The sequence below is a fragment of the Prionailurus viverrinus genome, chromosome X, assembly GCF_022837055.1.
Source record: "Prionailurus viverrinus isolate Anna chromosome X, UM_Priviv_1.0, whole genome shotgun sequence".
In the NCBI taxonomy this organism is placed as follows: domain Eukaryota; kingdom Metazoa; phylum Chordata; class Mammalia; order Carnivora; family Felidae; genus Prionailurus; species Prionailurus viverrinus.
The window spans coordinates 11,785,778-11,809,157 of NC_062579.1; the positions used below are offsets into that span (position 1 = coordinate 11,785,778).

The window sequence follows — 23,380 nt, forward strand, 5'->3', positions numbered from 1 at the left end:
TCCCTTGTACTTCCATATGACTCTTAGGATCAGTTTGTCAGTTTCTCAAAAGAAGCCATCTGAAATGTTGATGGGGCTTGCATTGAATCTGTAGATCAATCTGGGGAGTATTGCCAGCTTAACAGTTACATCTACTGATCCATGAACATGGAATGTCTTCCCATTTATTTAGGTCTTTAATTTCTTTCAACGCTATTTTTTGCATTCAGAATTTACATTTTACACTTCCTTTGTTAAATTTACCCCAAGCACTTTATTCTTTTGAATGCTATTACAAAATGGAATTGTTTTATTAATTTCATTTTTGGATTGTTCATTGCAGGTGTGTAGAAAAACAATTGCTTTTTGTATATTGATCTTGTATCCCAAGACTTTGGTTGATTCCTTAGGATTTTCTATTTACAAACTGTGTCATCTGCTAATAGAGATAGTTTTACTTCTTCCTTTCTATTCTATGCCTTTGATTTCATTTTCTTGCATAATTTTCCTGACTAGACCCTCTCTTACTGTTGAATAGAAATTCATGACTACACATCCTTGTCTTGTTCCTGATCATAGAGGAAAGCATTCAGTCTTTCACCTTTAAGTATGATAGTAGCTGTGCCTTTCTCCAGGATGCTCTTTATCAGGTTGAGGAAGTTCACTCCTATTCCTAGTTTATTGATTGCTTTTATTATTTTATTAAGAAGTGGTGTGTAATTTTGTCAAATGCTTTATCTGCATGTATTGAAACGATCATGCAGTTTTTGCCCTTTGTTCTATGATACAGTATACATTAATGGAATTTCAGATGTTGAACCAATTTTGCATTCCTGAGATAAATCCCACTTGGTCACAGAGTATAATACTTTTTATATGTTGCTGGATTCAGTTTGCTAGTGTCTTGTTAATGATTTTTGCATCTATATTCATAAAAGATATTGGTCTATAGTTTTTTTTCCCCTGGGGTGTCTTTGTGTGGTTTTGATATCAGGGTAATACTAGCCTCACAGAATGAGTTGCAATTCCTTCTTCTCTTCCATCTTTTAGAAGAGCTTGTGAAGAATTGATATTAATTCTTTAACTGTTTGGTAGAGGGGCTCCTGGGTGGCTCAGTTGGTTGAACATCCAACTCTTGATTTCAGCTCAGGTCATGATCCCAGGGTCATGGGATCAAGCCCCACACTGGGCTCCATGCTCAGCATGGATTTTCTCTCTCTCTCTCTCTCTCTCTCTCTCTCTCTCTCTCTCTCTCTCTCCCTCCCTCTGCCTCTCTCCCCCACTTGTGCACTCTCTCTCTCTTTCTCTCCCTCTCTATCAATAAATCAATAAATCAATAAATAAAGCTGAACATGGGCCTTTCTTTGTGGGTAGTTTTTTGATTACTTCTACTTTTGTTATAGATCTATTCAGATTTTCTATTTCTTCTTGAGTCATTTTCAGCATTTTGTGTCCTAAGAATTTGCCTATTTCATCTAAGCTATTTACTTTATTAGCATATACTTGTCAAAGTATTCCCTTATGGTTTTTTTATTCTTCCATTATCTCTTGTTGAATATATTAGTCAATGTTTATTCTGACTTCGTAATAATAAATCTGCTGAAAACTGAAGCAACGGTATTTACTTATATTTATCCATAAAAAGTTTTTCTCATTTAGAAATACTGTAAAATATAGAAAAGCATTTGGAAATAATTAATATTCCTCACTCCACTACCCAGAGACAACAACTGTTAACATTTTGATAATTTCTTTCCAGTTTTATTTTTTTTTTGGTATAGTGTAGGTTTTTGATCATCCTAAACATTAATTTTTTGTAGCCTTGCTTTTGGCACTAAGACATTGTTATATAAACATCTCTCAAGTTGTTATAAATGCTTTGTAACATTTTAACCATTACTAAACATTTCATTTAATGGATAGATCATCATATTCTTTTTTTTTTAATGTTTATTTATTTTTGAGAGAGAGAGAGAGAGAGAGAGAGAGTGTGAGCAGGGGAGGGGCAGAGAGAGAGGGAGACAGAGAATCCAAAGCAGGCTCCAGGCTCTGAGCTGTCAGCACAGAGCCCCATTCAGGGCTTGAACTCATGAGCCGTGAGATCATGACCTGAGCCGAAGTCAGACGCTTAACCAACTGAGCCACCCAGGCGCCCCAATGATCATATTCTTAATTATTCCTCTAACATGGGACCTTTTTTTCACTAATATAAACAGTACTTAGGAGAATTTCTTTATGTAGTGTTTTTCCTTACTTTGGATTATTCCCATATTCAGGTGATTAGATACAAACTTATTGTGTTAAGGGTTATGAATGTTTTGAAAGCTCTTGATAGAAAATGATAGCTATTATTTCCTGATTACTAACTATATTCTAGAGAGTGTTCACAATATCCTGCATACTTCTTATTTAATCCTTGCAGTAAACCTGAGTCAAGCGTTACTATTCCTTTTTTATGTAGTTGAAGAAGCTCTCACGCTCCGCGAGTGAGTACTTTTCGGCGTCAGATTACTAACCACTGCCAGAGTTGGGGTTTGAACCCAAGGAGTTCTGAGTACAGTGGGTTTTTTGCCATCAACCGTCACACCCTTCTACGGTTCCTCCCAATGTCGCTGCTCTTGGAAACTAACTTTAAATTTACTCCTACAAAGTACCTTTTTTTTTTTTTTAACATTTATTTATTTTTGAGACAGAGAGAGACAGACCATGAATGGGGGAGGGTCAGAGAGAGGGAGACACAGAATCTGAAACAGGCTCCAGGCTCTGAGCTGTCAGCACAGAGCCCAACGCGGGGCTTGAACTCACGGACCGCGAGATCATGACCTGAGCCGAAGTTGGCCGCTTAACCAACTGAGCCACCCAGGCGCCCCTACAAAGTACCTTTTATTTGCATAGTGCTCTTATAGTTGGATGGGCCCCTTCATAGACATTTGATCTCTACAGGCTGTGAAGGGTTGTTCTCAATTTGTAAAAAAAGGAAACCAAGGCTTTGCGAGGCAAAGTGATTTGCTTAAGGACAGACACATAGCTAGTAAGTGGCAGAGCCCGGGTGAGGGCGTGCTTCCTGTTTCTCATGGTCTGACTAGAGTGAAGGGCTTTTCCCTCCCACTTTGGTCATTCGGCCTCAATACAGAACTCTGCCTCCTAGTGTATCAGGGCATTTTGGAGGAAAAGTAACCCGCATATAAAATCGAGGCTACCCCTTCTTGTGGGCTATCTACCTTCCATGTAGAGAAGTAGCATCAATGCTCTATTATTATTATTTCGCTGCTTTTGTGATATGCAACGGGGAAGGGAACAATCATAGCTGTCATTTATATTGATTGCCTACTACTTTCGTTATTTCTATTTCTCTGCAAAACTCTTGGAGGAAGCTTCGATTAGTCTCCTTTTCTAGATGAGGAGACTGAACCTAGATGAAAGAACTGTCCAGGGTGGGAGGGGGAGGGTGGGCGATGGGTATTGAGGAGGGCACCTTTTGGGATGAGCACTGGGTGTTGTATGGAAACCAATTTGACAATATATTTCATATATTAAAAAAAAAAAAAAAAAAGAAAGAAAGAAAGAACTGTCCAAAGTCATGTCCTAGTTCACCTGAATTGGAACCAGCTTTGACAGATTCCAAAGTCCATGCCCCTCTGGATATGCTGCCCTGACTTGTAAAATAGGAATTTATCAAAAAAATGGAAATGAAACATGGCAATTTCATTCTCCTGAGCTTCGCTTTATACTTAAAATTTTATATTGATGTATTTTGAATTAATAATCTGTTGCCTTTTCTTCCCCCGTGGAATACTCTGAGGACACGATGATTTATTTTCTTTTATTTCTTCCCTGGAAACCACTTAGAAATGCATTTATTCATTTTCCCTAAGTGCTGGGGAGCCTACAAAGGCCATGTAGCGTTTTTGGCTGTGCACTTGGATGCTTTAAGCTATGAGAAATGGAAATTTTCTCTAATGGAGATTGTTCTTTTAAAAAATATTTGTTCTTTATTTTTACTGGAAAGTTTAAAAATACTAACTAGTAAACCAAATATTTCCTTAGTTCTTGGAATAACGTCTCGTTTATTTATTGTTTAAAAATCTAGGGGCGCCTGGGTGGCGCCGTCGGTTGGGCGTCCGACTTCAGCCAGGTCACGATCTCGCGGTCCGTGAGTTCGAGCCCCGCGTCGGGCTCTGGGCTGATGGCTCGGAGCCTGGAGCCTGTTTCCGATTCTGTGTCTCCCTCTCTCTCTGCCCCTCCCCCGTTCATGCTCTGTCTCTCTCTGTCTCAAAAATAAATAAACGTTGAAAAAAAATTTTTTTTTAAAATCTAATGAGCAAGCCATTGACAGCTGCCTGAGAGATCCTCTCCTTCCACCCCCAGCCCCGTATCTCCCACCTCCACATTCCCAAAGTTAAGTCCTTTGCAATGCTGTATATTTAAATTTGGGACCTGCATGGAAAAACAATCAATGACATTGTTTCCTTTAGCTTTGTTGATCTCTGAGGAGTTTTCTGAAAGTTTAGAGGGGCCTTTGCCGTTCTTGTTAGTGGTGGATTTTCTTTTATAACTGCCACCAAGCAGTCTTTATTGGCATCGTGAGGTATAGCAGAAATCTCCGTGAGCCGGGATGTCCCTCATTTTCGTCCTCAGTGAAATGGGACATCAGATGAGATGCTCTTTAAAGTTCTTGCCACCCAAAGACCATCAATATGCTCTATAGCTGCGGGTACCTGTGGAGGGGTGGGGGTATTCATTTCCCCTTCTGTTGCGTACTCCCTTAGCTGCTACCGCATTAACACTCTTAACGTGCTCACGTGCCTTTCCTCTTTTTTTCCTTTTCTTTGGGTTTGGGTACATTTTTTTCCCTTCATGTCGTTCTGTTTTACTTTACCCCCAACTTCTTATCTTTAGAAATTGCAAACCTACAGAGAGAAGATGGAAGATTAATACAGCGAACACCCACATCCCCGTCAGCTGGGTTCACCAGCTTGTTAACCCTTTACCATTTTCTCTCTCCCGCCCTCCCTTCCTTCCCTTTCTCCGTCTCCTGTGCCTTCTCCACTTGACAGCAAAGCTGTAGACATTATGATATTAACCTCTATATACTTAGCATGAGTGTCCTAAAAAGAGGGTTTTTCTTTTATATAACTGTAATACTGTATCACACTGAAAAAAATTGTGGCACTGGTGGATTAATATTGTTGCACATAGAGTTCATATTCAGAATTTCCTCATTGTCCAAAACGGCCTTTTGTAACTGTTTTTTTCCTTTCCCTTTGGAAGAAAGGCCTTCCCTTTCCCTCTGGTTCCCTCCACTGGCTCTCCTCCCTCTCAGAGCTTGTCCCTGAAGGGGACGTTCACAGTGCTGTCTCCCACGTTCTCGTGGTTCAGTCCGTCCCACGGAAAGTGATTTTGACAAGTTCTTGAATGCCCTTGAAGCCCACCGGACCAGTTTCAGTTCTTATTTTGCTGGGTTTCCTGGCAGTACTTGGCACTCTTACGCTCATGGCCCTTGGCTTCGGCCCATTCTCCTGGTTGTCCTCGTGTCTCTGAACTGTTTATAAGGGCTCCACTTTCTCCGAACTTTTAAATATTAGGATTCCTCTGGGTTCCTCTCGGGCCTTTTACTTTGTCACTCGAGTGCTCTCCTTCGGTAACTTTACTCTCATGGCTTTCGTTATCATCCGTATGTCAAAACTGCCAAATCTTCATTTTCGGCCTATATCATATACTATATCCCTGGTTTGTTGGCATCAGTTGGGAATCATTACATTTTATTTAATTAACCAATTCAATCAATTTAAAATCCCAGTATAATTAACATATAGTGTTATGTTAGTTTCAGGTGCACAATATAGCGATTCAACAATTCTATATACTCAGTGCTCATCACGATAAGAGTTCTCTTTGGGAATTATTTTATTTTATTTTATTTTATTTTATTTATTTATTGTAAGGTAGGCTTCACGCCCAACATGGGGCTTGAACTCATGACCCTGAGATCAAGGGTTACATGCTCTACTGACTAAGCCAGCCAGGCGCCCCTTAGAGAATCTTTTTTTTTTTTAATGTTTATTTATTTATTTTGAGAGAGAGAGAGAGAGCGAGCACACAGGGGAGGGGCAGAGAGAGAGAGAGGGAGAGAGGGAATCCCAAGTAGGCTTCATGCTGTCAGCACAGAATTTAGGGAATCATTTTAAACAAGAACTTTTCTTTGTGGAAGGAAACCACTTTCTGCATCTGAAATTATGATCCCTTTCAATAATAATTTTTAGTTAATTGTTCACTTTTTGATATGCTAATGTGTGGGTCTTGAGGTTTATATAGGAATGGTACTACAAACACATTTATTGCCTGTATGAAACAGGCACACAAAAAGCAAACATCCTTTTCATTTTTCACACCTATTAAATGCATCTTCATATTTTTTGTTTATTCGCTGTGTGACTAATCCACCTCTACTTTTAGAAATGTTAAGTATTATGAGACTCTGCCACGGACTATTTAGAGACCCACTCTAGAATCATGAGCTCTTGGGGGGTAGAAAGTATTACCGGAAGAGTATGAAGTCCCACCTCCCCCATTTAAATGCTTTTCACCAGCTTCTAGCCTTGACTAGACAATTCACAAAGGAGCCAGCTTTTAGTTGGATCCTGTTAGTTGTTAGAAAATCCTGTTACAAAGAGACATATTTCAACGGAGTATAAGAAAGGGCATTACCTGAGGCCCACTTGCCAGTTATTTCCTGTAATCACAACACTTTTCTTACACAATTATGGCTTTATATTGCCTTATCTTTTCAGCAGCTGCAAAAGGCAAAAATTTAATGCTGATCGTATTTGACCTTGGGTGAATGAATGTGGCAGTATAACTCAGATTAGTAATTAATAACAGGGGAGACATAAAACAGAATTGCAGTCAAGACATTTCATTTTTTTTTTTCCGAGTGAGGATTAGAGGTCATGATTGAATTGTTGAATAGAACATATTTCCTATGAGAAAATTTTTCAATAATTTAAAATGCTAGTAGTACTTTTACATAGCTAAATTTCTTACATAATTAAAAATATAATAGTTTTTAAAAATTGAGATCTTCCTGATAATGATTCTTTACAAAATTGGCAGAAATTCATATGATAGAGAGCTCACGGTTACTTGTAAACTGTCGTTTTCGTGGTTTTACTGATTTAGCTTATTATTTCGGTATCGTACGGCTAAAGCTTCATATTTTCCTGAATTATGGTGTAGCCAAGGATTGCAATTCTTATGAAAACTTCCATAAGATGGGCTTCGTGTAATCTTTGTGTTGTTCCATTGCCCTGTTGAATAAAAGAAGGCTTTAAATGGGGCATTTAACAATCTGAATCCTGATAAATGTAGAGAGAATGAGTTCGAAAATCACTATTTTTGCAACTACCATAGAAAGAATTGATTTGGGCAAAAATTATCCGTGGATATTTTGGAGAACAGAATATATGCCCAGTCCTAAAGCATGTTCCTGCAAATTGTTTATTAATTGTAAAGAGGGAGCAAATAAATACATCTTCAGTAGAGAATTTTACGTGGCCGCTGTGGGGCGATCCGTCCGATCGGGTGGGGTCTGGTGGTGAAAGAAGTCACTTGAGGCAGAGCAAAGGCAAATGAAGTTTATTGAATATTCTGCCAAGGAGCAGCAAAGGAGAGACTGTCTGCCAGGAGGCAGTGGTGGGGGGCTGTAGTTAAGGAGGGAAGGGTGAGGAGGTCTGGGAACACATGGAATTTTCCTTTGTTTTGGTACCTGTGCTCAGTAGTAAGTAGTCCATTGGTCAGCTAGGGCCTATGGATATTTTTTTAAGTTCTTTTTTTTTTTTTTTAAGATTTTTGTTTAGGGGTGCCTGGGTGGCTCAGTTGGTTGAGCGTCTGACTTCGGCTCAGGTCATGATCTCACAGTTTGTGGGTTCGAGCCCCGCATCAGGCTCTGTGCTGACAGCTCGGAGCCTGGAGCCTGCTTCAGATTTTGTGTCTCCTTCTCTCTCTGCCCCTCCCCCGCTCATGCTTTGTCTCACTCTGTTTCTCAAAAATAAATAATAAAAAAAAAAATTAAAAAGATTTTTGTTTATTTAGTTTATTTTTGAGAGAGAGAGAGAGAGAGAGAGCATGAGAGAGAGGCAGAGAGAAAGGGAGACAGAGAATCCCGAGCAGGCTCCACGTTGCCAGCTGGGGCTCAAACTCACCAACCGTGGGATCATGACCTGAGCCAAAACCAAGAGTCGGATGCCTAACCCACTGAGCCACCCAGGCGCCTGGGGGTGCGTCACCTAACGAGCCTGTTTGCACTTAGCCAGGTGGTGGACGCTGTGGGCCCTTTTACCTTACTCCAGTTTAACCAAGTAATCTAGGTTCATATCACCAGTAATGAGACAAATTAATGTCATCTGCCTTCTGATGTAACATACTTGAGAAAGACTCATCACTTATTCCTGCCAAAATATATAACCTGAATCTAATCATGAGGAAATAACAGACAGATCCAAACTGAGGGATATTTTAAATAACCAGCCTGTACTCTTCAAAAATTTCGGTGCCATTAAAAAGAAAGAAAGGCTAAGGAATTGTGTTAGAATAAAGGAGACTGAAGAAATGGTAGGCATGTGTGGAGAGAGAGAGCAAGAGAGAGTAGGAGAATGCATATGTGACAAAATATTAACAATTGTACTATTCTCACCTTTCCCCATATGTCTGAAAATCTTTCAGAGAAAAAGTTAAGAATATTCCAGTCCTGGGGCACCCGCGTGGCTCAGTCAGTTAATCTGACTCTTGATTTTGGCTCAGGTCATGATCTCATGGTTCGTGGGGTCGAGCCCTGCATCAGGGTGCTGTCAGCACAGAGCCTGCTTGGGATTCTCTCTTGCTCTCTCTCTCTCTCTCTCTCTCTCTCTCTCTCAAAATGAACAAATAAACGTAAACAAATAATATCCCAGTCCTGTGCAACCTGAGATGTGTTTGTTAAGTCTGTGGTGGCCGCAGCCTAGGGTTCTGCCCTTTGGGAATGCCGTTTATTAGCTCTTGCTTGTTTTCCCTTCTTCTCCCTTCTCCGTCCATTGCAGACTCTGTGAACCACGTCCTGGCATCATCTCGAGTAGCTTCACTGTAAACATGGACAAGCCCAAATGCACTGGTGTCTCAGTTCCTTTACCTCCTAAACTCCAGCATCCCTTCCTCACTCCACTTGAGAGGCTCACTCCCCTTTCCTGGCCCCTGTGGCCACCCGCATCTGTTCTGCCTCTGGTAGTCTTTATGACTATCCCATGTTCTGATCTCTTGATCTTCATTGAAACCTCCGAACCTTAGCCCCTTCCCATGTGTCTCTGTCTCCCAGCCCACGCTTGTCTTCACTTTCTTCCCCGTCCATCTCTATCCATCTTCTCTTGGCTGTCACTTGAGCCACTTAACCGATCATACACAGTAATCAGACTCTAGGCAATTTAAAAGAGAAATGATGGGTGAAGTGTTTAATGTTCCCAGACTACTTGCTAGCAAACTTTGCTACAATTCTTGATGCAGACGCCACGGATGTTAGTGACTTGACTTGGATTTTTCTATAGGGATAATCCAGTTGTTTTGTTGCTGTCGTTGTTGTTTTAGTAGCCTTTAGAATTTGTCTTCTTTGTCCAGAAGCTTCTAAGCTGAGTATTCACATGTACCTGCCCTATTTTGTCCTTGAATTGTTATTTGCAGCTTTGCAATGTGCAGTAGTAGGTAGGCTGAAGCTGTGGCCCTAAAAAAAAAAAAAAAAAAAAAAAAAAAAAGAAGGATGAATTAGAATATTTCAGAACTGGAGAGGATCTTAGAGATCACACAATTCCAAGTTCTCACGGTTCACGTGAGAGACTGAGGACCAGAGAGGTTAAACAATTTGTTCAAAGTTACACAGTTGGCACCTGCTTGAGTCAGAACCAAAATGGAAGTCTCCAGATGACCAATTCAAAATTTATTTCTTATTATCTCATGTGGACGGGTTGCTGGGTGGGTGAGCACATGAGTAAATAAAAAGTCAAAGAAACGACCTCTAATTCTTGCCCTTCTCTGACCGGAACACCAGAGGTTTCCAAGAACGATAAAATTATGATCTCTTTTGTCATTTAGGGAGAGTGATGGTTTTGTTTAAAGTGCCCGTCAGTATTTGGAGACTGGGCCTCACGCTTTACTCTCATTTCCCTCTGAAGAATAATGCCTTCCAGGGGTGCCTGGGTGGCTCAGTCGGTTAAGCGTCTGACTTCAGCTCAGGTCATGATCTCACGGCTCATGAGTTCAAGCCCTGAATGGGGCTCTGTGCTGACAGCTCAGAGCCTGGAGCCTGCTTCGGATTCTGTGTCTCCCTCTCTCTCTGCCCCTCCCCTGCTCACACTCTATCTCTCTCTGTCTCAAAAATAAACATCTGGAAAAAAAAAAAAAAAGAATGCTCTCTAGGGACAAGAATGCTGTGCAGGGTTGCCCGAGTTCGCGGATGAGTGAGCCTCACACGGTTCCTGTCTCGCTTGCTGCCCAAGAAGCAGACTTTGTGACCATCTCGTGTCCGCTGGGCATGTGCTTTGAGCCGTTTCTCCAGTGAAGTTAGAAGTCTCTCTATGACAGTCACACACTCTAGCAGATGGCAGGTGTGAAATAGTTGTAAACAAGAATAACCAAGAAGACTGCGGTCCCAGAGTTAAGCCAGACTGTAGTGTCATCATGCTTCGAAGTGCTGAAGGAAGAGATGGTTTCCCCCTTGTTTAAAGCCTTTGGCTACTAGTTGCTTCATTCTCTTTCCAGTTCATTTGAATTCATTTTAATGGCTTCTATCACACTTGCGCCTCTCTTTCTTCCTGACTGGATGTCAGGCCCCTTAAAGTTACATTAAATATTTGCTCATCCTGGGGCCTCCTCAGGAGGCCTCTGTCAGCAGACTTTCAAAAGCAGAGAGTCTTTAAATGCCTTATTGTCCTGAATGTAAGGTTCTGGTTTAAAGAACTGTCTGTCAAATAAACTCTCATTTGAAAAACAAACCAAAGATAAGACTCTACCAGTCAGCACGAAGAGAAACACAAGACAGAAAGTCTTAACTGAAGAGTAATTTCATCCATTCAGCATATATATACCGAGCATCTACCATGTTCCAGGCGCTGTTCCAGAGTCAGGGGATGTAGCCGCTAACCCAGCGGACTAACATCCCAGCCCGCATGGAGATTACATTCTAGTGGAAGGAGAGAGACAATTAACAAATGAGTAACATATGTGCTATAGCAGGTAGTGATAAGTGCCAGGATGAGAAAATAAGGAATGAGATGGACAATGGGCAGCAGGGTGCCATTTTGAAAAGAGTGGTCAGGAAAGGCCTCAGTGAGAAGGCGGTCTTTGAGCCACGACTGTGCTCTCTAAAGGAGTGAGCCCTATGGATTCTGGTTGGCACAGTTCTTCTTGCTCCGGACTCTTGGGTTCTGGGATGGTAGCCTGTTTGTCCACAGTAGTTTGTGAAATTTTTAATGAATTTATGTATCATTAGGAAATGTGGGGGGGGGGCACTAGAAGTTGTTAGACTGGAGAGAGGCGATTATTGTGTTATTCCCACCTTACTTTAAAAAAAATTTTTTTAAAGTTTATTTTGAGAGAAAGAGCAAGCATGAGCAGGGCAGGGGCAGAGAGAGAGAGGGCGGGTTCCAGGCTTTGAGCGTCAGCACAGAGCCCGACGTGGGGTGCGAACTCACAAACAGTGACATCATGACCTGAGCGTAAGTCGGACGCTTAACCGGCTGAGCCACCCAGGCGCCCCTCCCACCTTACTTTAAAAAAAAAAGCATCTGCTATTTATTGAGTGCTTCCTATGTGCCAGGCAATATGCTAAGCGTTTTATATTAGTCACTCAATGAATTGGTATATTACTAATACCTATAGCAACACGTTGCTAGTCCATTATTATACATTACTAATAGATTATTGTTCTAACAGCCCTAGAAGGTATTCATTCATTTGTTCAACGCATATCCGTTGCCAGGCCTTACCCCAGGTGCTGGGGTTATAGCAGTGAACAAAATGAAGTCCCTGTTCTTGTGTAGCTTAGCTAATAGGGGAAGATAGACAATGAACACGTAACCATACAAGCATATCGAATGCCAGATGGTAGAACGTGGAACGGAGAACAACAGAGCAGGTAAAGAGCATAGAGAACGTGAGGTAGGGAAGGTGTGGGAGGGAGGAGATACTGTTCTACGTACTGTCTCATTTTTTTTATGGCTGATTCCAAGTGCCACCCTGGGTTGTACGACATTACGGTTAAAAGCCCAGTTTCTGGAATAACAGAGATCCGGATTTGACTCTGTGTTCTCCCAAAGACAAGTGATGTGACCCCAAACAAGTTATTCCTGAGCCTCAGTTTCCTTATCTGTAAAATGAGGATAATGTCACTTCGTAGGATTGGTGGGAGGGTTAAATCAAATGAAATGAGATGATCTGCATAAAGCACCAAGCACAGTGTCTGGCACAAAACCAATGCTCTGAATCTTTGTCTTATTCATTGACCTACGTGGATATTTAATTTCTCGCAAACTCCCATGATAATGATGGCCACTGTGGGAAAGAAGCCACGGGAAAACCAAACCCAAAACGCCCTGGCTTGGTAATAGAGAATCCACCTGTGCTGGAGACAGAAAATTGGCCAGGTAACTTGTTAAACCCATACTGTTGCTTCCTTCTAGAAACGAAAATAGGAGGCCCTTGGGACACATATGGCAATAGCTTTAACTCTGGTTTTTTTTTCTGCATGGAATTAATGTGACGGGGAAGACAAGCCCTGTCACCAGTCACGTGATGAAGCAGCAGGACCAGAAGGGGACCTAGGCTGTCCAGCAGGTTCAGGACTGGACGACACAGGTCTTCAACTCTGCACGCAGGGTTGGGGGGGGGGGGTATGGAGCCGGCAACCCCTCGGGTAGGGTGTCTCATACCTGGGCTCTAACCTTTGCCATTTTGGGGGTTCCTGCTCCAGGAGAGCGTCCTCAGCTGGCTAGAGCGGCCGTGCCGCGAGCGGGTGGGTTCTTAGGAATCAGGTGAGGTTTTCGAGGTTGGATGTTGGTCCATTCAACCCTGCCCTGCCGGTCTCCTTCCCTGTGCCAGAGAGCACCCTGGGGGTGTGGGGGGGGGGGGCTGTAAGCCAAAGGAGCAGTAGCGGGATGTGAATCAGAGCCCCTTTTATCAGCCGCTGCCAAGGTACAAACCCCAATGTGGGATTCTGGGAAGGGCCTGAGCTGGAGCGTCCAGGAAGTTGGACGCTTGAGGCCTAACCTGAGCCTGCTTTTCCCACCCAGTGACACCGGCTCATCGGGCCGGGTCTAGTCGGGAGGCAGAAACCATAGAGTGATCTGACGACAGAGGTGAATTTAAAGAACTGTCAATCGGGCGTCGAGTTGTTCCTAGGTCACCGAAAGGTCCCTGAAGGAACCCTAAGGTATACAGAGGTAGCAATTACGGGGAAGTTACCATCTCTAGGGCTGAGAGACAAAGGGGAGAGGTTGGAATTCTTAAAATGTAGAAGCTTGGAGGAGGGTTCCCGCAGCATTGGAACTCAGACCTTGGAGAATGGGGGCTGCCCGGCTGGCGCTGGTGTGTCTGAGGGGCTGCTGGGAGGCTGGTTTTGCAAGTGCTGGCTAACTGCAGACTGGATCCAGCGCAGCTATCAGGAGAAACTGCTGGGGGGGGGGGTGCAGAATGGGGGTGCAGGGTGGAGAGCCGTTGCTAGGTTCCACTAACACGAACGGGAAGCAGACGGGAAGGAGTGTGTCCCTGGTTCCCTCCTCCAGCCTCACTGTCACGCCCCCCACTGCCCCTATTGGCAGAGCATCAGGGAGCAGACTAGAGGAGTGTGGGGTGACAGCTGACACGTGATAGCTTCGTAAGTGGCATTCATGCCCGGGTGTAGGGGCTCAGGTACCGGATGGTCCATTTTCCGGCCGGGAAGGGGGTGGGGAATGCCTTTGGAACAGAAGAAGAAATGCAGGAGCCGGGGAACTGAGCATTGTTGTCTCCCTTCCACTCCTACTAGTAAAATATAGCCCGTGAAAATACTGTGTGCCTTATCAAATAAAATGGCAGCTCCCGCCTTGGGGGGTGGGGTGGGATCCCAGCAAGGGACGGGGCAGAAGCAAGGCAGAGATAGGGCAGGGGGCTTGGATCACCTATTTCCCCTCGTGGAGGAGGAGTAGAGGTGGTAGTTAACGTACATCTAGCTTAGTGGCAGGCACATAGTAGGCATTCAAGGAATGGTGGCAGTTCTTCCTCAAACGAAGGAAAGGTGCAAATAGTTTAGGGAATGAAGTAACTGGCGATAGTGGAGAGAGCCCAGAGTTTGGACTCAGAAGAGCTGAGTCTGTACTAGATAAGTGACTTGAAACAAGATACTTGCCTCTCTGAACGCGAAGTTTCCTTATGTGTAACGTAGAGATGATACTTGTGGGGACCAAGTGTCTTACAGTCGACCCTTAACATGTGGTCGCTGCTTTGTTCCATTATTAATTATAGAAATGATAAGCATGGTTATTTATTATTGGTGGTGCAAATCCTAAGTAGAAGAGACCTTATTGATCATTTATTCTACTACAGCACTGTGCAGATGAAGAAACTGAGGCACAGAAAAAGGTCAGTAGCTCTATGGAGGTTAAGAGCGTGGGCTACAGATCAGTGAGACCTGGGTTCAAGCCCTTGCTGTTCATTTCCACTTACTGGCTAGTCTCTCTCAACTTCACAGTGCGGTGAGGATCACGGAAAAGAGTCCATTGCCCGACCCTCAGTAAGTGCTCAGTAAATAGCCCTGGACAGTTCCACTGGGCTTGATGAACAGAGAGAGCCCCTGAGGTCAGGGTTGGTTGGTCATGACAGTGACTGTCCCGTAGAACAGACCTTTCAGGTGAGCCTGGGCTCTCCATATGGTGAGAACACTCGAGATTTTCAGCCTCCCAATCATTTGCTTTATCATATTGAACAAGTCACTCTGTTTCTTCTCCCTGTGGTTTTTCCCTGTAAAGATCATGATACTTGACCTCATGTCTACTTCCTGGGGTCTTCTGGAAGCTGAATAATGAAATGAGTGTCTCTGGAACCGGAGAGCCTTGGAGAAACTCATAAATAAATACGCTCAGATGACTAGTAATACCACAGCAGTATTGAGCCGGGGATCCTGGGACGGGAGGCTAGAATCCTGCTTTTAGAATTCAAATTGTTCTTGTTATAGTCAACTCTTAATTTTTATGTGCTAACTGGGAAAAATTATAACATGAATAAAAGAAGCCAGCTGGTGTTGATTGCTCTTCACTCTAAAATTTGAGGAAGGCATAAGAGACTATATTTTAAATCTCATTATCTCTCACCTGATTGCCTTCTTCAAAGCTATGAAGCTACGGGATGGTTCCAAGGCTCAGAGCCCCAGAACGGAGTCAGTGTGCCTGAATAATCCACAAACAGGACCATGCTTATCCCTGCAGTAGCCGTTTGTTTAGCCATTTATTAACCAGGCGTGGGGCTAAACTCTTCACCTGTAGGATCTCCTTTCATTCTTATTGTAACTCTGGGAAGGAGGGAGGTGTGTTCATTTATCCATCTTTTATCAATTGAATCTCAGGTACGGAGGCTGGAGCGAATTGTACTTTTCCGTTCATTGTACTTTGCCATCCCTGGTCTGTGCACGACCCTTTCTTATCTTAGTTAATTAATTTGCTTGCTCCTTTTTACCCGTGTACCCCATACCCATTCACCCCCCCTTCCCCGTAAATACCCGCTCTATTTGTTTAATGTCTTTTCCTTCGTATATATTCTTAGGACACGTATATTTTGGGTTTGTGTATACGTATTTTAAATTTATGTGAAGTGATGTGTTCTATTTCATTGTCTTTAACTTGTCAACAACCGTTCTAACTGAAGCGCTGTGTTTTTAAGACCCAGCCACGTTGCTGTGGGTTTACTTAATCCGTTGCTTCGAGCTGTGGCCTGATGGTCCATGGTGTGCACCTACCGGAGTGACACATTCTCCTTCCTAGCGGTGGACAGCCAGGCTGCGTTGGTGGCAAACTCCCTAGTGTCACAAACAAAGAAACACCGCCGCCCCGTATGTCTCCCTCTTGGGCCGTGTGAGGACTGCTTGGGGGTACGTGGTGAAGAATGGAATTGCTACTTCATAGGGCATACGTAGACTTCATATGCCTAAGTAGTGCCGGAGGTAGGTGCTGTTATTTTCCCCAGTTTACAGATGGGGAAACGGAGGCTTTGAGAGTTTTAGTGACTTCTCAAAGTCACACAGGCAGTAAGTAGCAGAGCCGGGATTCAAATTCATGCCTTCTTGCCGCCCAAACTCTGCTGACAGTGGCTAGGCCATCAGTGTTCTCTGAGTATTTGAGACTTGAGGACATTTTACAAAAATCTAAAGGTCAATTTCACTGTAGTTGTTATGTTCTTAGAACCTGGAAATCCAGGCAGACTGGGTTTTTTTTTTTGTTTGTTTTTTGTTTTTTTTCCCCGGAATACCTACTTCCCCAATCCCACAGCTGCATGGTAACTGGTTTTCTCTAATTTGCATATCCTGTGGGGCTGCAGTGCTCAAAGCTGCATTGGTCATCCAGAACTGGTACCGGGGCTACAGCACTCGACTGAAGGCCAGACAGCGCTATGCCCTCACCATCTTCCAGTCCATCGAATACGCCGATGAACAAGGCCAATTGCAGGTCTGTTTTGCAAGCTCGTCTCTTCTTTTGGCAAAGTGCTTCTCTTTACCCCTCGTAATTGAAAACACAAAGAAAGTTGGGGTCCATTTTAAGCTGAGGAACCTTGGCGAAAACTGTAACGGAGGATGTAGTGACACTGCCTTGGAACTAGCCGTTCGGAGAGGTTGTGATCTGGGAGGAAGATGGTGTTTTTCAGTTCTGAAGTCCACATTTTGAAGAGGGCTGCCAGATGTCTAGTCAGCTAATGAAAAATGGCCTTATTCTGTTCTTGGGTACGTGCCCCAATAGTAAAGTTGTCACTTTATGAAGGAAAAAATACTTTAAGGAGTTAAAAAATGGAAACATTTCCCAAGAACAAACCTGTGAGAGTTCTAGAAGAAAATAGAGATGAGTGAAGAAGCCCTTTTTCAAGCTTGCAAAAATGATGTATAAATCCAGCGTTAATGCTTATTAGCAGAAAAAAAGTACATTTTTAACAATAAAAAGGAGGGAGGATCTGTGATATCCTGTGTGTCTCTGGGGGAGGTGCGGCTCACCAGCGAAGGGCCAGGAGGGAGGTGGGAGGCAGGTGGAGGTGGGACCTGTTAGCACCTAAGGCAGCTGGGAGATGACTGTTCCAGAAGAGTGAAGAGCACTCGCTTGGAACACCAACAGCATTTGCCACAGTAGCTGTTTGGGGGTCATCAATTGACTAACGTATTTTTATTTTGTCCAGCTATCCAACTTCTTTTCCTTCATGTTGGAAAACTACGCACATATACATGAGAAAGATCCAGGTAAGTACAATGTTTAGTCTTTTGAAAAGCAGTCATTACATATTGAACTGCCCTCTTCAAGGGATGTAAACTCCGAAGATGGGAGAACGCTAAGAAATTAAAACGATGCTCACCTGTCTTACCTTTGCGACCCCCCCCCCCCCCAACAACTGGTGAAATCAGGTCAAGTGGCTTTTTTCGCTGATTGTTGTTGACTTGACTAAATTGGTCATTTACTTTTTTTCACTTTGAAAAAGCTGAATTCGATTTCACTCAATGTTAATTTGCTGAACACCTTCTCTGAACCACAATCTCTTGATATACAGAAAGTAGCTTAGTAAAGAGGATCTTATTTTTTATCCACAAAAACTTTTGTGCCGAGAGATCAAACTGTCCTGAGGATCTCGTGAAACGAATCTGGGGGGAAATGGTGGCTTGAACACGGTCGTCTGTTTTGCCGCATAGCCAGCTGTCTCTCTGTCTCTTTATCATTTATTTAGTCCTTCTGAAATGACTAAGGAAATCATTTCAGGGACAGACAATGTAGAGATGGTTCAAAACGGTTTCAAAATGATGGTTATTCCCGGGGCATGCATTTGTTCTGCAAATCAAGATGCCTGTTGTTCTCTTCAAGGTAGATGCTAGACTCACAGACTCACTTTTCTTTAATTTGGGTCATTTTTTGGTTCTAATTAAAAGTATATGTCATCTAAGAGCTTCTTTTAAATCATCTAGCGAGCACCCTTCAAAGCGGCAAAAGAATAGTGTTTTAATGGCATGCCTTGAGCTGAGCGCATATGTATGAAACTAATTAAAGCATTTAATGATCCGTAGGAGCTTTCTAAATGGTAGAATAGCCAAACCTGAGGAGTGGGGAGTGGGCGGAAGTGGGTATTTTGCCATTTTCTTTCTTTCAGATAATTGCAATTTGGAGACAGTTGTTTGTGCTTCATGTTCTTTGGCAAAATATTTCTGAGAGGAAATATAATGATGGTGAAATGAAACAGCACTCTTTTTGCTAATGACCTACTCTTTGGATCTGGTCTGTGTACTGGAATCACTTATCGAGATTCACAGACACAGATGGCTGGGTTCCAGCCCGGAGATATTTACTCAGGCTCTGTATTTTTAAAAAATCTGCATGTAAAAAAAAAAATCTGCAGGTGATTCAAAAATATTTAAAAATTTTTATCAAAGAAGGGGACAGTGTTTTAATCTTCTGATGTAGACTTTTCTTGAAGTCTAACCTATGTTAAAATAAGTACCCAAATCACAAGTATATGACTCAGTACACTTTTTCGAAGTAAACAGGCCCTTGTAACCTGCGCCCAGAAGAAAGAAAACATTTTCAGAGCCACAGAAGCCTCTCTCCTGTCCAGTCACTTCCCAATTCCTCCATCATGACTTTCCTGTCTTCTGTATCCTAGATTGGTTTGGCTGGTTTTGAACTTCACTCCATAAATGGAAGCATACAGTGTTGAGTCTGTCTTTCACTCACCATTGTATTTGCGAGTGTCATCCACGCTGTTGCAATTTGGTCATTCTCATTGCTGAATAATACTTCATTTTATGAACATGCCAACACTGATCCGTTCTGTTGTTTATGGACATTTGGGTTGTTTGCAGTTTGGGTAATTTAAATGGTACTGCTATGCACATTCTTGTGCATGTCCTTTTTGGTGAACATACAGACCATTTTCTCTTGCTGTATACTCATTTTCAGTTATCTATTGCTGCATAACAAACCACCCCCAAATTTAGTGGCTTAAAAACAGCAACCATTTAACTCCTTGTGATTCTGTGGATCACGCAGGTGAACAGGGCTCAGTGGGGATGGCATGTCTTTGTTCCATGTGGTGTCACTCAGCCTCACTCAACCTAGCTGGGCTGTGTAGGGAGGTCTAGGTGGGCCTACTCGCATGGCCGGGACTTTGGTGTTGGCTCTGAACTTAGGTACCTCAATTCTTTCTGTCTAGCGGGATATCCCGGAATTCTTTACCCAGTAGCTGGATCCCAAGAGGACAAAGGCAGAAGCTACGACGCCTTTAAGGCCTATTATTTGGAACTCACACAAAATCAGTTCTGCCGTATTCTATCGGTCACAGCAGGTCGCAAGGGCAGCCACAGATTCACAGGGTTAGGAGAGCTTCGGCTCTTGCCAGGGGAAGCAGTGGCATTCTACAGTAAAGGGATGCACACACAAAGAGGGGTGATGCACTGGGGGTCAGGATAAAGACGGACTGCCACCCAGGAGTGGAAGTTTTGGGTTACAGGGCATGCGTATGTCCAGCTTTATTAGATACTGACAAACCGTCTTATAAAATTATTGTACCAAGTTATATTGCCACCAGTGGATGAGAGTTCCAGTTGCTCTCCGTTCTCTTCAACACTTGGAGTTGTCTGTCCTTTTCATTTTGGCCATTCTGCCAGGTATGTAGTAGTATCACATTTCTGCTTTAATTTGTGTTTCTTTGGTGAGCGTCAAAATTGTGTGCCTTTTTGTGTATTTATTGGCCATATGAACATCCTGTTTGGTGAAGTGCCTGTTCAGGTCTCCTTCCATCTTTCTATTGGGTTAGCCACTTTTTTTCTTACCAGTTTTGAAGAGTATCCAAGTATTGTAAATACGAGAATATGAACCTTTGTTAGAGAAACATATTGCAAATATCTTCTCCTAGTCTTTGCCTTTTGTCTCCCCAATCTTTAAATGCCGTCTTTCGATGATAACAGACATTCTTGATTTTAATGTAGTACAATTTTTTTTTTCTCTTTATGGTTAGTGCTCTCTGCATCGTAATTGAGAAGTCTTCGCCTGGTATCAATGTGTGTGTGTGTGTGTATTTGTGCAAAAATAAATACAGGAGAAACCTATAGGATGAATCAGAAACTAATGACATTGTTTACCTACAGGGGATGAGTGGATGGGTGGGAATAGGGGAAAAGGAATGGGAGAGTTGGGTAGAGGACTGAGGGAGGAGTAACATTCCTCTGAACGTACCAAAATAGAACACACACAGTGACAAATGAATTTCACCGTATTACAAACGAGTAACAAAATCACCTCATGGAGGTGGTGAAGAAACAAACTAATCTAAGTAACATTGGAGAATAGGGCTTTAAGTATAATGTGTCTTGATGAGGGTTCATTTATATTTTCGCTGTGTGGGATTTGCCGAGCTTCTGTGATATCTAGGTTGGTATTTTCCATCAGGTTTAGGAAATTTTTACCCATTAATTATTTAAAATACCTTTCAAGTCTAAATATCTTTTTCTTTGTGCATCCCTACTTTTAAACTTAGAAGGCCTTGAAATATTTAAAATGTGGATCGCTATGCCTGTATTTCTAGATTTTTTTATGGTTTGGCTTTTAAAAATTTTAGCACTTCATACATTTTGGATTTTTTATATTAAACTAAAAAAGGAAATTTGGATGCCTCGTGGTTGAAAACAATTTAAAAACACAGCTAAAAAGACAATGTCCAAGCAGTTAAACAATTTTTCCCACAATATTTCTGGTAATGTACCTTTTCACCATGGTTTATAGTACCTCCTTCATCATGTATTCATTAAAAAATGTGTAATAGGGCATATTTCTAGGCTTTCGTTTCTCTTATACATCTCTCTATTATAGAGTCCTTGAATCTTACTGATCTGATTATTGACATAACAGAAAAATCGATGTACAGATTAGTTCTGTAGGTTATTTCCTTTAAAAAATGTTCCAGCTTTATTGAAATATAATTGGCACATAACAATGTATAAATTTAAGGTATACAATGTGGTGATTTCACATACGTGTATATTATGAAATGATTACCACAATAAGGTTAGTTAACACTCCCCTCATCTCACAGTTACAATTCTTTTGTGTATGGCAAGAACTTTAAAAATGTACTCCTAGCAACTTTCAAGCACCCAAAAGAGGATTGTTGACTAGGGTCACTGTGCTGTGCATTACTGTAGGTTGCTTTCTGATGGCCCTCTTTGGTGGGATGGCTCCACACAACGTCCCCCAAGGCCTGTTTGGCAGAAGGGCTGTGACCCTAAGTGGGGTATATTTAGGGACCAGAAGATCACTTCACATTTCCGGAATAATGGTTTGAACTCTGAGGCACAGGGTTAGCGGAGACATTCTGGGTGTTCCGCGGGTGGGAGGTGACCTGGAAGCAATTCATTCCTGCGTCCTACTACTTAGTTGCTCAAACCAGTTCCTAGGACTTGATGGGGAGACTTCACACATCCACTGCACAGGTAGAGAGCGGCAGCCGCTGTACGTAACAGTAGGTTTAAACTAGAGCTTGATGGAAGTGGGGAGTGTGATGGAGTGTGCGCAAGTGTTGTTTTGACTATTCTTTCTGCTTCCCCGCTCGGCCAAAACGTCCTATCAGACCCAGCTATTTTATACTTTTTGTTGTTATGGTCAATAGGTTATTTTCCCCATTCTGTCTCCCCGGTGATTCTTGGTAGTCTTTAACAAGCCTTTGATTCATACCTGTTTGTATTGTGCTCCTATCGAATAACAATGTTAATGAAATTATTATTGCTGGCATTTGTTAAAAGTTTGCCGTGTGCCATGTCTTTTAAGTGCTTTAAATATTTCATTTAGTCTGCATGACAAACCACTGAGACTGCTAGTGTTATCATTCCCTTTTGTCAGATGGGAATGTTGAGGCTTAGGAAGTAACCTCCCGAGGTTGTGCGTCTCAGCAGTGGTAAAGCTGTGGTTCAGACCACTGTGCTTAAACCTCTGTAGTATCGATCCTGTCAGTTCTGGGAGTTTCTCAATTGATTTTCGTGAGTATGGATATTTAATCACACTGGTCACAAGTAATGTTATTTTTGCATCTTTCTATCCGGTAGTCACTGCTCTTAATCCGGATTCATATTTGAGGAATGAAATAACTATAAATGCAGTTCAATTGGTGCTTTTTCCCCCCTAGCCATATTTGGAGCTTGTTTTCAAAGTGACACGTGGGTGGCAGAGGCAGAAATTGTGTGTGTGTGTGTCTGTGTGTCTGTGTGTGTGTGTGTGTGTGTGTTTAATTGTGGGCTTTAAAATTTTCCCTGTCCAGATTTTGAGTTTTACTGGGAAAAAGAAACAATTATACGTGGTGGGGTATTTTTGAGGCATTTTCTTTAGAACAACTTGTAAAGGTATCATTTGGTTATAATTCAAGATTTCATTATATTTAATTAGTTTAGATTCATGTTGACAGAATTGTGAATCAAATAGGTAAGGATTCATTCAAATTACATGTTGCACAAATCTTCATGTATTGTTGGCATTCATTAAATTACTCTTATTAGTTATAATAGTTACAGCCCACAGTACTTGCCTTTGAACTGTTGAAGCTTTTGATTGTGTTCGTATTATGATCCTCCTTAGCTACCATATTAGGAAGAGAATCTGTGCTATTTTTTTTAATGTGGCTAAAAATCAGCAAAAGGATTATGATTTTTAAAAAAAAAGGGCCACGATTTGATGTTTACTGATATTTCATTTTGGGTAGCTTTTTCTAAGAATTGGCACAGGGAAATGGAACTTGCAAGGATTGGAGGTCAACGAATGTATGGAAAGAAGGGCCAGACCAAGCTTTTTTTGTGCATTTTATTTTTTTTTATTTTTTATTTTATTTTTTTTATTTTATTTTACTTTTATTTTATTTTTTTTCAATGTTTATTTATTTTTGGGACAGAGAGAGACAGAGCATGAACGGGGGAGGGGCAGAGAGAGAGAGGGAGACACAGAATCGGAAACAGGCTCCAGGCTCTGAGCCATCAGCCCAGAGCCCGACGCGGGGCTCGAACTCCCGGACCGCGAGATCGTGACCTGGCTGAAGTCGGACGCTTAACCGACTGCGCCACCCAGGCGCCCCTTTTGTGCATTTTAAAGAAGAAAAGCAATATTTTAATTTTGTTCCTAAAAAACAAGACTGC

The 23,380-nt window shown here is 42.3% G+C and overlaps 1 protein-coding gene across 2 annotated transcripts in view; it reads left to right on the top strand.

The window, feature by feature from the left end:
• Positions 1-23,380, top strand: part of PPEF1 (protein phosphatase with EF-hand domain 1) — a 109,219-nt gene that overhangs the window by 19,864 nt on the left and 65,975 nt on the right. For both annotated transcript variants that reach the window (XM_047843808.1, XM_047843809.1), the window contains 2 exons: positions 16,561-16,688; positions 17,404-17,464. In XM_047843808.1, the coding sequence (XP_047699764.1) occupies positions 16,561-16,688; positions 17,404-17,464 (189 nt within the window). The remainder of the gene's footprint in view (positions 1-16,560; positions 16,689-17,403; positions 17,465-23,380) is intronic.